The sequence below is a fragment of the Coregonus lavaretus genome (assembly GCF_964263955.1).
Source record: "Coregonus lavaretus genome assembly, chromosome: 26".
Taxonomy (NCBI): domain Eukaryota; kingdom Metazoa; phylum Chordata; class Actinopteri; order Salmoniformes; family Salmonidae; genus Coregonus; species Coregonus lavaretus.
The window spans coordinates 11,255,377-11,273,491 of NC_140013.1; the positions used below are offsets into that span (position 1 = coordinate 11,255,377).

At 43.8% G+C, this 18,115-nt stretch overlaps 1 protein-coding gene across 3 annotated transcripts in view; it reads left to right on the forward strand.

Moving 5' to 3' along the window:
• Positions 1-14,384, forward strand: part of LOC311101334 (ubiquitin carboxyl-terminal hydrolase 2-like) — a 28,110-nt gene extending 13,726 nt beyond the window's left edge. The window contains exons 1-11 of one of the 3 annotated variants that reach the window (XM_084142465.1): positions 4,288-4,937; positions 9,571-9,621; positions 10,402-10,528; positions 10,668-10,779; positions 11,315-11,425; positions 11,670-11,734; positions 12,181-12,284; positions 12,398-12,554; positions 12,927-13,031; positions 13,119-13,239; positions 13,812-14,384. In XM_084142465.1, coding sequence (XP_083998591.1) covers positions 4,779-4,937; positions 9,571-9,621; positions 10,402-10,528; positions 10,668-10,779; positions 11,315-11,425; positions 11,670-11,734; positions 12,181-12,284; positions 12,398-12,554; positions 12,927-13,031; positions 13,119-13,239; positions 13,812-13,896 — 1,197 coding nt within the window. In that variant the 5' untranslated portion in view covers positions 4,288-4,778 and the 3' untranslated portion in view covers positions 13,897-14,384. Of the gene's footprint in view, positions 1-4,287; positions 4,938-9,570; positions 9,622-10,401; positions 10,529-10,667; positions 10,780-11,314; positions 11,426-11,669; positions 11,735-12,180; positions 12,285-12,394; positions 12,555-12,926; positions 13,032-13,118; positions 13,240-13,811 lie in introns of those variants that run through there. The other 2 variants (XM_084142466.1, XM_084142467.1) reach the window with 2 other exon arrangements.
• Positions 14,385-18,115: the final 3,731 nt, after the last annotated feature.

Genomic DNA, 18,115 nt, shown 5'->3' on the forward strand with positions numbered 1-18,115 from the left:
ACAAAAAAACAGGGTATTTACAGGCTATTTACAGACACACGACAAAAACAGGACTGCAGTACTACGCCATCTTGGATTCAGGTTGCTTCTAGATCAGGAGCACATCACAATTACAGAGGAAGACATTTCTAAAGACCAAAGGCTAAAGAAGTAGCTGTGGCAGCATGAAAGCAGTTTTGGTTCATGAACCTATAATCTACACCTGTGTTATTACATTTTAGTAGACCTATTTAGTAGATAATTTCATATGGAATCAAAATCACTTTCTGTAGCTGTTATCAGTCTCTGACTGAGGCTGACTTGAGTTGATGGCTGATGATGTTTAGACCTTCATTTGTGTTTAGTCATTTTCACACACACTTCATAATGTCTCCTGTTTACCGATCCCCTTTCTTGGCAGACCGCTGCTCTATGTGTGACTGGTTTGGGGAAATGTAATTCTGATGTCCTCAAATGTAATAGGCAACATCATTGCAAATACAATTAGCTGTGTCGGGGACTCTGTACTTTTCCAATGCTTATGTCATTTGTTAGGTTTAAAGAGAGGTGGTGAAATTGAAATGGACTGATGGAATTTTAGCTGCATAAAGCCATCTGTATTTTCCCACTCACTTTTTGAGTCCTAATAAATCAGGGTATTTTTAGACTTTGAGCAAGAGGGGTGAGCAACAAGATTGAGTGTTGACACATGTAAACAAGCAAACATGTTTGTCTCTCATAGGTGAGAGTTCAGAGCTAACGGTGCTAAATGTTTATTACAGAGGGTAAACTGCAGTCAGCACTTAGTTTTATTGATGAACAGCAAATTGACAATGGTTTGGCAATTAATCCTATTTGTTGATGTTGCATGAGGAAAACATGTTCTAGCCTACAATCTGTTTTACCATGTTGTAAAACTTCACCTTTTGTACTTGTCACCTTTGGTACTGAATGTAGCTAAGTTAGGCCTACCCTATTTTCTTTAGGAGCTCTTCTTTACTAGGAATTTACAAAAGGCTTAATGGCTGATCCTGATGTTCCTCCCCATTTGCCACAACGCACAGAAGAGACATACTGTAAGCCTACTTTAACTGCTGAAGCATCACAGTTTGACCTTCAAATGGCCTGAAAACATTTTGCTGTGGCTGAGTAGCAGGAGTCAGACTGACAGTCTTCCTCTGTGAAGCTAACTATGAAGAGATGTATTATTACAACAAGATTATTACAGCCATGGTCAATAGCCTAACAGATAATGAGCATGTAGTAGTAGCCTAATCTCCCCAACCAGTGCTTAATTTGTAAATCGGGAGGTGCCGGAACATTTGCATAGAGCAGTAGAGTAGAGGCACTTACAGAAGTTGCACACATGGGGACATTTTTTAGTAGCCTAGGGTCCGGGAAAATGTTTGCCTTTTATAAACGCATTTCATGCAATTCTGTGCATGACTGGAGATTGGCAGAATATTATTTTATACCGCACAAATGATCGAAATGGCAGGCTACTTTGACACTGACAAACTGAGAATCTGAGATCAATTAAAATGACCTTTTCTTGAATCCATCAATAGCCTAGGCCTAGGTTTGGAGACACATATTGTAGGCTACAATATGAGGAGAAAATTATAGTCCTAAAAATGTTTTCCATTTTCACTGACTCACCCAATAGGCTCTATGCACGCATCACTTCCGCATTGGCTTAAGGATGCTTGGGCATTTCCGGTTACCGGAAAAAAACAGACAGTGACAGTAGACCGTTATGATGGCAGAGATGAAGTTTACAAGGTGTTTGCTGGAGTTGCCTAAAGTATCTGTTAATGATATACGGGAGGGTCGTCCGGACATCCAGTACGACACCACGTAGCAAACTGGATAAAGGCTTCAAATTTTACGTTTCTTCTTTTCTTTGCAACTTTGAAGGTAATATGCCAACGCTAGCTAGCCTGAGCTAGAAGCCTTGCTTTGGTGTTTTAAGTCATGACTCCGTCCATCTTCAGGTTAATCATGCTTTAAATAAAGTTGAATCATGTGTATATACCTCTCACTTCATGTGTTTGTACTTTTATGAAAGTATCAGGTAAAAACAGGGCTACAAATGAGATCTCTGTGAGAGCCCACTGCTACCGCTCAATGAAGAAACTAAAGCCACCACACCAGCTGAGAGTAGGACTAGATTAAGTAGATAGGCTAGATCTAGATAGTTTTAGATAGATACTTTACTCATCCCGAGGGAAATTCAAGGTTTCCAGTAGCTTACAACAACACACATCACACATGCAACATTTAAACAGATAATAATACTAGTCATTGTTGACAGCTCAAATACATACAGTGGGGGAAAAAAGTATTTAGGTAGCCACCAATTGTGCAAGTTCTCCCACTTAAAAAGATGAGAGAGGCCTGTAATTTTCATCATAGGTACACGTCAACTATGACAGACAAATTGAGGAAAAAAATCCAGAAAATCACATTGTAGGATTTTTTATGAATTTATTTGCAAATTATGGTGGAAAATAAGTATTTGGTCACCTACAAACAAGCAAGATTTCTGGCTCTCACAGACCTGTAACTTCTTCTTTAAGAGGCTCCTCTGTCATCCACTCGTTACCTGTATTAATGGCACCTGTTTGAACTTGTTATCAGTATAAAAGACACCTGTCCACAACCTCAAACAGTCACACTCCAAACTCCACTATGGCCAAGACCAAAGAGCTGTCAAAGGACACCAGAAACAAAATTGTAGACCTGCACCAGGCTGGGAAGACTGAATCTGCAATAGGTAAGCAGCTTGGTTTGAAGAAATCAACTGTGGGAGCAATTATTAGGAAATGGAAGACATACAAGACCACTGATAATCTCCCTCGATCTGGGGCTCCACGCAAGATCTCATTCGTGTTATAAGTCAAGACGAAGTATTACATTAACATAAACATTAAGATAAACAACAACAACGACGAAAATTAACCGTTTCGGATGTTTTTGACGACAAGCATTCAATGCTAGCATACGGTAGCACAGCGTTCTACGATAACCGGAAGTTTACATCCATCCTGAGATTTAACCGGAAATACGTCAAGCTCGCCTGTGCATATCGCCTATGACACGCAGCTCGCTCGTTGGTGATGGCTGATGCGCTTGTGTCTAAAGCCTATCTCTCTCTCTCTTTTGTAAAACAATATTTGGAAGTTGATCAAATATTTTGGTAGCCTACAGCATAGATTCTTCTATTTTCAGCAGGAGCCATTTGCTTTCCAACCTGTGTTTTCCCTCGATTGTACTTGAAATATTGCGAGTACTTGAAATATTGCGAAAGGCCTGTTTTGTCTACGTGCTGTTTTTTCACTGACAGATTTGCCGCGCGTTCCGGATGTAGGCTATTCCTTCTTATTGGGCTACAATCCACAGCGAGGCTATTTTTTAAAAGAAGTTATTGATCCTCTGTAACTAAATTATAGGCCTTATCATGGTGTAGTATTATTTCTGAACAGACAGCAGTAATTCTATAACTTTGGCAAATGTATTTCAATTTATCAGGGGTGCTGCAGTTCCTTCAGAACCCTTCGCGCGGCTATGATTCTATAAGGAAATACATGATGAAGTGCATCACTGGAGAGATGAGAGTTGCAGTCTCATGTCTATCAGAGCAGAGAGGGAGAGAGATCATAGAAAGTTAATCTCATTCTAGTTATGTGAGAGATCCTGGAGGCTTCTCACATAGACACTGCCACGAGTCTCAAACATAGGTTACAATGTTGCGCAAACCATAAACTCGGCCGGGCCCAACCAGAATCAACTCTTAGAATATTAGGCCCGGGCTGAAAATCTACTTTTTCACATTACGTTTTTTTGTGGGGGCAGGATAATTAACAAAGAAGCAACTCGAATGAACTTTGATAGCTTTTATTTTAATTTTTACAATAAAATAATTTGTCATGCCACAAGGGGTACCGGATCCAGCCAAATAGTTTCCGGAACAAGACAGTCCAAAACGGAGAGGTGGCTCAAATTAAGCACTGTCCCCAACACGATATACTGTACTCCTCTGAAACGTAGTCCTGCATTGAAATGAATGGGTCTCACACAGAGAAGCCCTTTAGAAAGGACACATATTCGACAGTAAATGTGTTGTATCTCATTGCTTGATGTATGGACAACGGGAATGAATGTTCCACGGGTGTGCTTGGAAGCACCATTCGAGTAATAAGCATAAGAAAAATGTGAATGGACCGCTCTGACTGTGTTTGACTGTGTTTGATGTCGGAGAGGTTTGTGGCAGCGGCTGACGTCTGTAGGACTAAGCCGAAAAGAGGCGGGTTTCGGTGTTGTAAAACGATGGAGAGGCAGTGTACATTTATTTACTTCTCAATCAGCCCTATGATTGATTACTGCACGAGTGATATTGTTGTTATTTGCGTATACTGAAGGTCTTCGATTTATTGAATATATAGGGGAGAAAACAAGACATTGCTCAGTCTGTTTTCATTACGAAACTATTGAATTAATGTATTGTTTATGTGTTTTTTCATGATATCAGGAGTACCAGTCTGGTATGTATCGCTTGTAAGTCGAGTGTAGATGAATGGCTCGGTTTTTCATGACAACCGCAAAAAGGAAACGAACAAGCTCGAGCAAAAATACTAATATATTCGTAACGTAGGCTACCCTTTCATACAAAGATCCTGCGACATAGAATATCAGGAGAACGAGCGCAACTCCCGGTGAATCAAGAGCGCACCGGCTCTATCTGCCTGATACCGGCAGAGCTTCAGAACACACCGGTAGCCGACTATCTCACAGTCATCATGCCCAGCATGAGACAGTCATACACGGTGACCGTACCCGAAGAACCCCCGGCCTCTGCTTTCCCGTTCATGAAGCAAGAGATGCGGCGGAAAAACTCGAGCATGTCTGGCTCCGTGCTGGTGTCAACCTTCGTAGGACTTCTCATTAATCAAGCCAAGGTAAAACAAGAGAGGATATATTGGCACCAAGATGATCTATCGAATGCTTGTCTGCGTATTAGTTACAGTAATAGATGTGTTGTTAATCAATAAGGATCTAGGAGGCTTGATGTTGCGTTTAATGGAGGAAAATAAGTAGGGGGTCTTCTACACATCAGCATTGACAGCGATATAGCATTGCAGTCACTCTAGCAGTAACCTAAACCTCCGTTAAGCCTCTGTGGAGGTTCAGTATTCTGGCAGGTCATTAGACTAGTTATATAATCTCAAATTAATCTCACTCCATAGCTGGCATTTGATAAATTATATTACATAGCCTAGGCCTGTATCAAAATATATTTAGAATGGATTTGTGTATAATTTTTATTATGCAACATTGTAATATCGTATGGAACATTATGGCCCACCCTCTCCCTATTTTTATCCATAATTCCATATCCATAGAGAGAAACAAATCGAGGTAAAATTGTTGGTCAAGGGGTCTATTTTCAGACTGATGTTGAAGTAATCTGACATACATTAGTGAGCTAATGGTGTTTATGGATCTAGCCGTGACTGGATAACTTGTTGGCCAACAGTTCTCCACTATAGTCTAATGATTGATGATTTTATTAGAACCTTGAACGTTGATGCTTCATTGATCATCTTCAATAATCGGAGTTCCTCCTAGAGAATGTGTATTGTATTGAATGCTTCAATGAATAAACTCAATTGAAGGAGCGGAGTGGCATGACTGAAAGTGTACTTGTCTACGCTATCCTTGGCTCCCAGGCTTCGCTCACATGAGGTGAAAACCTGTGGCAGACGCTAGTACCTGGCTATCACAATGAAGAGTGTGTTTTTTCAGTTGTCCCTCAAATGTTTTATCTATGGATCATATTAGGTCTTGTGAGGCTTTTCCATAACCTGTTTTGAAATGAGAGAAAGTGTTGCTATTGTTTCAGTGCATTGTCTTGGTCTTGAATAGTCAGAGAGACAGTGGATATAAATATCAATTGATTGAGCTGGTCCATGACTGGTCCATGACTGGTCCATGACTGGTCCATGACTGTCCATGACTGGTCCATGACTGGTCCATGACTGGTCCATGACTGGTCCATGACTGGTCCATGACTGGTCCATGACTGGTCCATGACTGCTCAGTCACTCCATGTGAAGACAGTTGGTGGGTTGCTGTTGTTGTTTCCCAGCAGGGGCCAAGCACAGGAAGGTCAGAACACATTGTTCTCCATCTCCAGCAGCTCTCACTCAACACAACACAACTCTGCTGCCAGCTAATGATTATACCGCATTCCATGGAGCAAGGTGGAACAGTGTCAGGCAGGCCTACTCAACCCATTCAGGGCACAAGTTGTACCTGGCTGTTTCATCATGAGATAGTTCAGCTCAGTATCAATGTCAGTGTCTGCCAAGGGCCACGGAATCCAAAACACCTAAATCCCAACAACAACAGATAACATTTCAATCAAATGTCTCGGATTGATAGCGTGGAGGCAGCGATCATGTTATGTGTAAATACATTGAGAATGCAAGGCAATTCATTAATAAGGCTCTGTGTTATGTGAAAACTAGGCCACATTTGTATCTGTAAATGGAATGACTGTAGACTAGAGATTGGACTAGCTACAGTTTGAACCAAACACTGCCTATTACCTAATGCCCTCCATCATGCCTTTCAACTCATCACCTTTTTGTGGCAGCTGCCAGCGGATGTAGGGCTATTATTAACGCATAATATCCTGGATCAATGTATGGATTGGCGTAATGGATGTGTTCTAACACTCCACATAGGTCCCAGAGCTGTTGAAGTGTTCTGGCAAGACAGCTCGCATTCAGACAGAGAGAGAGATTACAATACTTGCTTTATTGGTCCATTTCCACAGATATTCTTAATTTCTTGTTGTCACAGTACCCAACCTAACACACAACCTGAGAGCAGCACAGGGGCAGAATACAGGGGCAGTATACAGGGATATTGAAGCCTGTAACCCTGCCGGTTCTGCAGATTTCCCCGCAGGCAGCTCGGGGGTTTGAACCGGCAACCTTCCGGTCACGGGCCCGCCTCTCTAACCTCAAGGCTACCACCACGTGTAGTATCCATCCACACTCACACATTGGTCACAAGCTTCCTGTAACAGACCTTCAACCATGCTGCTGAATAGAACTGCTCAGCACTCACTGCTTAGAATAGCTGTCAATACAGTTGCACTGTGGTGTAGGCCTAAATGTAGGGTTAGGCGGCCATAGACAGATAATTCATTTGACCAACATCATTTGCACCTCAAACCCATTTGCCAAGCTTTCACAGTATTTATTTTCAATTTGTGTACAATGTGTATTCTGTGGAATCTAGAGGAAGTATGCTCTCTTGTGACAGTTGGTTACTGTCTGACTGAGATCAGGACAGAATAGCATTCTCTGCACTGCTATATACACCTATTCTTCCTCTGTTGCCTCAGGCTAGAGCTTTGTCACCAAAAAGGATCACCCAAAAGCCTACAAATCGAGATCATTTCCAAATTAATTAGTATGTTAGGCAAGATTGTCGCTAATGATGTTGCATTCGGCATAGAGGGAGCGATTGATTCCACGTGGGGGAGAGAGTGTTGTAAACTTCCTGACTGGGACACACACACAAGGTGATTAGTGCACTGCTATAATGATTAACAGTAGTGGGCCTCTTGCATGTGCCGGGGCTTGTCACTCCACTGTGAAGACTAGAGTTCTATAAGTAAGCTTATCATCAAAGGTTAATGAAAATACATTTTCATAATTGGTGACACTGATTCATCTGTTACTAGTCCAAAGAAGAACACTGGTCAGTCTGTCAGTTAATCAGTAAGTCACACTAAAGCCCTTGCCAGATGTTGTGAGTGTGACCAAGTGCGTTTGTGATGTCATATTGTCCTCTAGCTTGTTCATGTAAAAATAGCGTTCCCTGGGAGAGAGGCTTTCAGGATGACTTCTGCAGTGACAGTCGCACCGCTCTGACAGCAACCAGCCAATGAGAACGCGGCAGCAAGTTCTGAAGGAAAGGTGCTATTTTGGGCTCTGATGATATTACTCAGCAAAGTACGGCAAATTGTGACGTCATGGGGCTCGTTCTGGAAAACTGTTCTGGAGGTGACAAGCGGTGTGAGTTTGTTATGAGCATTATCAGAGGTCATCCAGTGTGATAGGTCATCCAGTATGATACTTGCCTTGCAGCGACCTAATAATCTGTCCTTCCTCCTGAAGTGTAGCCTACACTCGCATACTACTTCCCACAAATGTAAAAGCATTGGATTGGTGTAGGCTACAAAGGGAATTATACCAGTCAATTCCTTTCAATTGAAGGGAAGTGAACAAGTGAAAATTAGGGGGGAAATGAGATTATTGGGACACACGGTAAGAATGTCTCGGACAGTAGGAACCAAACCACAAGGAACTGACAGTTAACCAATAACTGACAACAGTGGTTGCGGACTAATAAATCGCTTTATTTTACATTGGAATTGAGAGAGGAGGATTTAGATAATCCTGAGTTAATTTAACTGTTGGATGGGTTTTTCTGTTCTGTTGGGAAAGGGGGACAGATGGCGTTGGGTTATTTATATAATAGTAATACGCTACAGCCCGTCCAAGTTTGTGTTCTCATAACTACATAAGCTGGAAACACTACACACTGTCCTGATTGAACTCCCAGATACCAGAAGCACATGGGTGTGTCTGTTTTTCACTGTGTGTCCTGTGGTGATTGGTCACTCCTGCGGTCATGGGGAGGGACTAGTGAGGGAGGCTATATGAGCCTGGCCAGAACAGAACATGCAGGTGAGGGTTACTGGAGAGCTTCAGTCAGGGTCACTTCAGTGTTATATTGAGTTCCACTGGAAGCTGGATCAGGTTTCCTCTCCTGTGCCCCAGCAGCGCTGTGCTCTACATCAACCCATAAAAACATAATTGTGTCGGATTTCTGGCCTGTCTGACTCTGCGGGAACTGTTCTCTACCTATCCCAGTCTCCCTTCAGCTGGTCTAAATGTGGGGACTGTATCATTGTGATGGGGCCTTATGTTCACTTATGTTCAACGTACTAGGCCTAAATAATTGATTGCACCGGCCTTAAGGCACAACACATTGCATTCCATATTAAAGAGATAGGCTAGGCCCTACTGTACTTAATGTCAAGTTTTGTCCGCAGTCAGATTGGTGCTTTGGTAATTATTTCCATTACTACTCAATTATAAAACGACTGAATTTATATAATTGAACAGCAGTGACGTCGGCCATTTGATTTTCTACAAAGCCCTTATTCTACAATTGTAGACCGTTATCCACCTTAAAAGCCTTTAGGCTATTGCTAAGCCAAGACTTTTCAGTTGTGTAGAAAACACTGCACATCTGAGGTGGCATATACGACATGATTCCCTCTGTATTGAACCAGGACCAGGCTAATGTTTGGACAATGAATATGTCAATCTTTACATCTCATAGCATTTATAGTAGCCTAACCTATAATAGAAAGGCCCAGTTTTCTGAGGATGGCCCATGTTTATCGCACACGTCCTTCGACCGTAGGCCCATGTAAAGATCACATTCTCTCACACGCTTTTTCTGGTAAATGTTGTTGTTTTTCCATCTTCTTCTTCCCCCTAGAACTCCAAGAGTGCCCAGGGCCTGGTGGGCCTACGGAACCTGGGAAATACCGTAAGTAATGGCCTGGGTGCACACACACTCATACATATGTACACAGACACATCATATATTCATACTCTAATTAGGCCTCTATTCATGTGTATTGTGTAAGACACGTTGAATATTGTCAGTGTACCGAAAATAGTGTAATCCACATCTCCTATCCTCTGCCATCAGCTTAAGGGCTGTGTTTTGATATCACTAACACATTCCCTTAGCTAGTCTATTTCCATTAGCTGAGATTATTTGCCATGCCATCTCATGGCTCTACGAACAGGAGGGGAGGGGACAGGGGAGGGGGGCATTTGCTAGGCAACAGGGAGAAGGATGGGTCCCAAAATAAACTGTCTACTTGTACTGTCTTATCAGGGTGCTTTTTCTGCTGTTGAACTCTGTACCGGCTGGGGGACTTGACTGTCTCTTTCTCTATCCCTGCTACCTTTCATTCACTCAGCCTACTGTTCCTTGTTTTCCCCATTCTAGCACATATCACGTGGCCACATGTGATGTTGGCTGTTCCTCTGTGTGTGTGTGCGTGCATGCATGTATGTATGTAACAAAAAAATTCTAAAAATAACTCCAGCAGATTTCACCTCTGCACATTTGTCTTCGACGTTGAAAACGTTATTGTCAAATTGTGTATGCAGGAATTCTTTTTCAAATATTTTTCAACAATCTCGATTTTGGAGCTGTAACTTCCTGCACCACAAACAGCATGGTAGTGTGCGTGTTAACCATCTTCTAAAGACTGTGTGTGTGTGTGTGTGTGTGTGTGTGTGTGTGTCCCTACAGTGCTTCATGAACTCCATCCTGCAGTGTCTCAGCAACACGCACAACCTCCGGGACTACTGTCTGCACAACTCCTACCGACGCGACCTTAACAAAAACAGCCGCACCAACACTGGAACACTCATGGAGGGTGAGATAGCTAGCCTAGGTCCCCTGCAGTCAATGAATGCTGAAAATAGTATTTACCAGCCAGTCTCCCATTTTACAGTGTTTGCCCCTATTCCAAGGGAATCTGATCTATCTTCTTGGTTTCCTGGTTGTGCTTGTAGAATTCGCCAAGCTCCTCCAGACCATGTGGACGTCCTCGAGCAGCGAGGCGGTCGGCCCCTCAGAGTTCAAAACTCAGATCCAGAGATACGCCCCCCGATTCGTGGGATACAAGTACGTGTTGTTCCTCAACTAACTATTCACTGAGGCTAACTCTGAAATGGCACCCTGTTCTCTATATAGTGCACAACTTTTGACAACAGCAGAGCCCTATGGGCCTTAATGAAAATGTATGCACTTTATACAGATGTAGGATCTTAATTTGAGCCCGTTTGCTACAGCAGGAAAATAATCCTGCAGCAACAGGAAATGTGAACTATTATATGGATTATAATTAACAGACATTGTTGTAGGGGTTGATACATTTTTCGTAAGGGAAAATCAAATCCGAAATTTCAAAGTGGTAATGACAAACTTCAGAAGCGTTTTTAAACCTCAAATACACTAGAAGTTTGAAATTTCCTGCAATGCAGGAAAGTTCTCCTTCAACAGGGTGATCGCATTAAGATCCTACATCTGTAGGGAATAGGTTGCCATTTCAGAGGCACTCCAAATCTAATACCTTTGTATCAGTAATGGTATTATAGATGATTTCCCAATGCGTTAAAAAATAACCAGTGTGTCTGTCTGTCTGTGTCCCTCCCTCCAGCCAACAGGACGCCCAGGAGTTCCTGCGCTTCCTGCTGGACGGGCTGCACAACGAGGTAAACCGGGTCACGGTGCGGCCGCGGGGCAGCTCGGAGGACTTTGACCACTTGCCGTGAGTGTTGCTCTCCTCTCCTGCTCTTTCTCTCTCCATTAACTACCATGGGACTATGGTCAAGAGAATGTTAACTGGGAGGGTAGGGCTGCAGCACGTCCCATGGTATTAGTATGCAGTCAGTGGGTGTGGAGGCGTGACGCCTCGTGGGTTTAAAAGAGGGAAGGCGTGGGAGCAATGAGCATGAGGCTTTAACTCACTGAATACTGACCCACCCTCTCCTGTCCGGTCGTCCCTCCCACAGTGACAGAGAGAAAGGGGAGAGAATGTGGAGCAAGTACCTGGAGAGAGAGGACAGTAAAGTAGTGGGTAAGGGCACGCATCAACACCCACAGGGGTTAAGTAACACTCTGTGTTGTTAATAAATAGAGTTTTCTGGTAATGTGTAGTCTGTTGATGGATGAAGTGCGTGTGTGCGCAGGTCGGCATTTATTGTCATGCATCTTTCCCTGGAGGCAGCTCTGCAGAGTGGTCACTAGCTGGCACTGCCGCAAAGTCATAACATCGGATTTTAAACCTAACCTTAATCCTAACCTTAACCACACCGCTAACCCTAATGCCTAACCTCAAATTAAGGTAACATTTTTACGATATAGCTAGGCAATTTTGACTTTGCAGCTGTGTGTCTCCGTCTGTGTGTGTGTGTGTGTGTGTGTGTGTGTGTGTGTGTGTGTGTGTGTGTGTGTGTGTGTGTGTGTGTGTGTGAGAGAGAGAGAGGGGGTAGTAATGTTCTCTCTCTGCCCTGCCCTCCACAGACCTGTTTGTGGGTCAGCTGAAGAGCTCGTTGACATGCAGCACATGTGGCTACTGCTCCACTGTCTTTGACCCCTTCTGGGATCTCTCTCTACCCATCGCCAAGGTCAGTATCAACAATGCACACCAGCTTCCTCCCCACAGTATTGTACATTCACCGTTCATACAGTCCCAGCGTTTTATGTAACCTAATGTGCTGTGTGTCTATGTGTCAAGAAGGGCTACGGAGAAGTGAGTCTGATGGACTGCATGAGTCTCTTCACCAAAGAGGATGTGCTCGACGGCGATGAGAAACCAACGTGCTACAGGTGTAAAGCCAGAAGAAGATGCACAAAGAAGTTCACTGTACAGAAATTCCCCAAGATCTTAGTGCTTCGTATCCTTTCTCAAGCTGTTCATATTTTTGGGCTGCATTTGTCTGATGGTACTCTATCCCATTAGATGTGGTAAAGGAGAGAGGAGTTGGCTGACGCCTGGTCCCAGATCTGTATATATGTGCTTAAGCCAACAAATCATGTATGAGACAATTGTAGTCAGAGGAGTTGGTTAGGATTAAACTAAAGCACACAGATCTGGGACCAGCCTAGAAGTGCTCTCCGTTGCTATAGAGGTTTGCCTATGTGTTAATGTATGTATGTGAACCTTCATATTTAACCCACTCAAGGTTCCATATGAAACTCCTGAATCTCTGTATTTACAGACGCTTCCTCCCTACACTGCTTTTTCCTTTACCCACCCACTTGTCCAGATCTGAAGCGCTTCTCTGAAGCGCGGAGAACCAGCAAACTGTCCACATTTGTCAACTTCCCCATGGAGAAACTGGACCTCAGGGAGTTTGCCTCAGAAAACAGCAGTGAGTACCATCGTCTGTCGAGTAGAATCGTCTGACAATAGCATTGTACTGATTCCTCTCTCTTTTTCCTGTCCCTTTCCCCCACAGTAAATGCAGTTTATAACCTGTACGCAGTGTCCAATCACTCAGGCACGACCATGGGCGGCCATTACACAGCGTACTGTCGCAACCCCACCTCGGGAGAATGGTACACGTTCAATGACTCCAGGTATGTCTTTCCCTCTCCCTTTATCACACTACACTACCCACAAGGCTCTGCTAGCAAACCATACTGCTCAGAACTGAGCTCTTTTAAATTGAATCGACTGGAAATCTTCGACCACTTGAAATACTCCTGCTTAGAACATTCAAGCACTCTTCCACCTCACTCCATACACAGGGTACATCCCTAATGGCACCATATTCCCTTTATAGCGCACTACTTTTATCACTAGTCTGGTCAACAGTAGTGCACCACTATATTCAGTAGGGAATAGGATGAGGGTTAGAATGGACTACCACAGTGTAGGACCTCTGTGTAACAAATCATTTGCCAGTTCTCATGTTGAGAGTGCTAGAGCAGAGATTGTCGGGGAGAGGACATGAAGAGCCTGTGTCTGTCTGTCTGTCTGTCGGTCCTGCTGGCTGGCTACACACCATTCACCCAGAGCTACTTACTTTCTTAATAACAGTACCTCCCTGTAATTCTGTCAAGTGTGCAGTAGCCTACCTCCTCCCTCTCTCCCATTGCAACATTGCAGCACATTCACATGCATCCCCTCTTCCTCTCTCCCCTCACAGAGTAACGCCAATGTCCTCCAGCCAAGTGCGCAGCAGTGACGCCTATGTGCTGTTCTACGAGCTGGCCTCCTCCTCGCGGATGTGATGGCCTCCCGGAGGTGGAGGGAGGGAGGAGGAGGGCAAAGCCAGGCCCATTAGGACTAATCACATACACAAGAGGGTACTGCTCCCCCTCCCCAACTCCATCCACAACAGAGAGAGGCTACTTCAACTGCTGGACGTCCACCCTCAGACTATGGAAACACTACAGGAATCTGTCCTCTTTGCTGTTCCCGTTCAAACCAGCCCTCCTCACTCCACCCTCTCTTCTCTCTCCTGCCTCTCTCTCTCTCTGCTCTTGGGGAGCAGGATGGTCGGAGGAGTCAGCCTGTGCCTGTGCTTGTGTGGTGCGTGAGTATGTGTGTGTTAGGCGAACACAGGGGAGCATCTCGAGGCAATAAAAACCAAGCGTCTCCGTCTCTGAGTCCCTCTCTCTATGCACTGCAACAAACCAAACTCTCGTCCCGACTGCACCTTCTTCTCTTCTTATTGTTCGAGATCGCCTCAATATTAAAAGACATTGTTTCAATTTTCATTTTGGATTTTCTTGTTGATTTTTGTATTGGTATTACCCTCATCATCACGGTGGAAGATTAACTGAACTGTGTTGCGGCAGCGCCCCCTGCTGACATGTTGGAGTAGGACAATATGGCGCCGTCAGAAATTCTTCTTACCACACTGCTCACACAAACCTGAGTGTCCCCTCCTGCCGACACACTGCAATGTCTCATCCCAGTTTCTCTGTTCAGCTGTGTATAGTACTATTCTGTCTTCTCACTGCTACTGCTCTCGCTCTCACTGCTGCTCTCTCTCTCTCTCTCTCTCTCTCTCTCTCTCGCTCTCACTGCTGCTCTCTCACTTTGTCCTGCATCTTCCTCTCTGAAGGGTTGTCCTCTGAGAGTGCTGTGTTCAGAGGATGCCCTGTACCTTGTGTTATTTTTTTTTAGTGTGGCTGCTACTGATGTTTTAAAGTGCTGTGAATGAAAGGACAATCCAGTACGAACTAATACTATTGATCACAATCTTGTCAGTATGGATTTGTTCATCCTCAATTGTCATGCCATTGAACAACATGGAAAGAATGTTTTCAAAAAAACATATCTGTATATTTTTATATTCTGATGCAATATAGAGAATGTACTATACAGTGGTGCTGAAAAGACCCGTTACTGTCTTCAGTTAATTTAACAGGTGAAGGAGAAAGGCTCTTAATTATGCTTACAGGTGACTTCCATGTGATACGAGTCATACTTCTTCACAGTGGCAGTCAAAACACATGAATTTATTATATATATAAATGAATTTTAAAAACAGTGGCTTTTAGTTTCGTATTTCGTGTTGTGTTGATGTTATGTCAGTTATTATGGGTTATATATTTTACATTACAAACACGAGAATTACATTGTGCTGCCAAGGCACATAGCCCTTACAGACACTGGATGCCTGTGCACGTAATTTAAAATATTCAGGTTATAAAATAACTAGCTTTTTATTTGGGTGGCTAAAAGAGCAAACAGATCTTCACCTATATTTGATTATTATCATCTAAATCTATCATATAGGCACCCTATGTTGTGGCTTTAAATGGTCGCAGACCGTGGTTGAAATGGTTTATGGGTGAGAGCATGGTGCCAACAACACCAGGTTTATGGGTTAAATTCCCGCTTGGTTAACATACTGATTATGTGTCACTGTCAATGTTGACAGTTCTGTAATCTCATTCACCAAACACTTCCTACCAATGCTCGTAACAAAGATACTGATAACTTCCCCTTTCAGCTGCTATACACAATTAGCCTGGGGACGAGGTTAACAGTTCTGTTGCTATGGATAAAAGTGTCTGCTAAATTACCATATTAATAACAAACCACCAAGCTCATCCAACGTTGTATATCCACTTGATTGACATGTATTCTAAAATGATTTCCCTGTATTGAGAAACCCCCCCCCCATCCATTCAACAGTTTGTTTATGGGAATCCCAGACTTGCCTCCTGGACTGACGTGGTGTTCCCTTAGCTCAGGCCTATTTCTGTAGCCTTTCTGGATTTCACTGTCCTGCTGAGGGCTGATTCCATGTAAGTACAACACCCAGGAATAGTTCTGCTCACTCTGCTCCCTGGTTACAATAGATGACATCACTCAACAGAGAATACTGGGAGGAGTCATTCTTAAATACAAAATGGGAAGTAAACTTTTATCTCGTTTGCTTTGAGTCTATCTATATCGGTATATACACTGAGTATACCAAACATTAGGAACACCTTCCTAATATTGAGCACCCCCCCCCCCTTTTTGCCCTCAGAACAGCCTCAATTCGTCAGGACATGGACTCTACAAGGTGTCGAACGTGTTCCATGTTGACTTCAATGCTTCCCACAGTTGTGTAAAGTTGGCTGGATGTCCTTTGGGTGGTGGACCATTCCTGATACACACGGGAAACTGTAGAGCGTGAAAAAACCCAGCAGCGTTGCGGTTCTTCACACAAACGGGTGCGCATGGCACCTACTACCAAACTCTGTTCAAAGGCACTTAAATCTTTTGTCTTGCCTATTCACCCTCTGAATGGTACACATACACAATCTGTCTCAAGGCTTAAAAATCTCCCCTTTATCTACAATGAAGTGGATTTAACAAGTGACATCAATAAGGGATCATGGCTTTCACCTGGATTCACCTGTTCAGTCTATGTCATGGAAAGAACAGGTGCTCATAATGTTTTGACTTGAATCAACCCACTTATGACACGCCTGGTTGGTTGCATATTAACTAGAACAACTTCTGAAAAACTGTAAAGTGTAACTGTTATGAATGCCTTGGGCATGACTAGGCTACGATACCACTTATCATAGGGTGGGTTTGTTATACTAATCAATGGGTACTATTGAAGCAAATGGGAGGTACCTTCTTCACAATGTACCAGGTTAGGGAGGAGAAGAGATTTTGTGTTATCGCCAGAACGTAAATCACAGGAGCATGGACTTGGCTGTTGCAATCTACTGCACTTCTCAATGGTAACATAAAGAGTGGCACATTCAAATGGCAGCTCACAGTTCAACCACTCTTGGTAAGTCTTTTGACTGTTATTCTATTCTTGTATCATTAATAGTGCCACATATGCATTAGCTATAATAAGATCATTTGTTGTTACTCAATAAAATGAATGCATGAATAGATATAAAATACCCCTATTAGGTAAAGACCCATGTATTTCAAAGCTGAGCCTGCTTTACTTGGAGAGAGACTGAGTGGAAAGAGCTCAGTGGGGAACACCATCTTGGGCAAGAGGGAATTTCACACAGGGGTAATGACAACTCACAGCTCCAAGAGGAAGGGCACTGTTACTGGAAGACAGGTGACTGTGGTTGACACGCCTGGATGGTACGTGGGACACAGCACCCCTGGCAGCGTGGCACAGGAGCTGAGGCGAGCCCTGTCCCTCTGTTCCCTGGGGCCCCATGCCATCCTCCTGGTGGTCTCTGCCACAGCGGACTTCAGTCAGGGAGAATGGAGGACCATGGAGGAGCATCTGAGGCAGATGCAGGCCCCTATCTGGCAGCGAGCTATAGTGCTCCTCACCCACGGAGCTGAGATACCAGGAGGAACCACCGTCGAGGAACACATCCGAGGGAAGGGCAAGAGTCTCCTGTGGCTTGTGGAGAGGTGTGGGAACAAGTTCCATGTTCTGGACAGCCAAGCCAGGGACAAAGAGGTTCAGGTCCAATTGCTGTTGGAGAAAATTGATAGGATGGTGGAGATAAATAGCCGCCCAAGGGAAATACAGGAGAGGTTGTACACCCAGGTGAGAGAGCGCTTGAGGATGGGAGGAGGGAAACAGCAGGGAGAGGACATGGAAATGCTTGTCATGCAGGACATGAGGACAAGGCAGAACCAGCAGGTCACAGCAGTGGTCCCGATAGGTAAGTGCTCTGCTCTCACAAGGCTCAATGATGAGCTGGGGTGTAAAATTGCATGTTTGTGGCAAACGTTAAAGAATACAATTGCAAATAGAGAACATTAGGCTACTTAGTAGCATTGTATATTTGCACAGGCTATATTGAGATGTTTTTGTTTCTTTTTGACAGAGACATCCAAACGTAGGCCAGCTGCGTTTTGCCTTGTGCTGCTGGGAAGAAGACTTTCTGGGAAGAGTTCAGCAGGAAATACCATTCTTGGCAGAAGAGAGTTTGACAGTGGCAAAAGTCCAGTGTGTGGTGGGACAGGGAGAGGTGGAAGGGAGGACAATCACAGTGGTGGACACTCCCG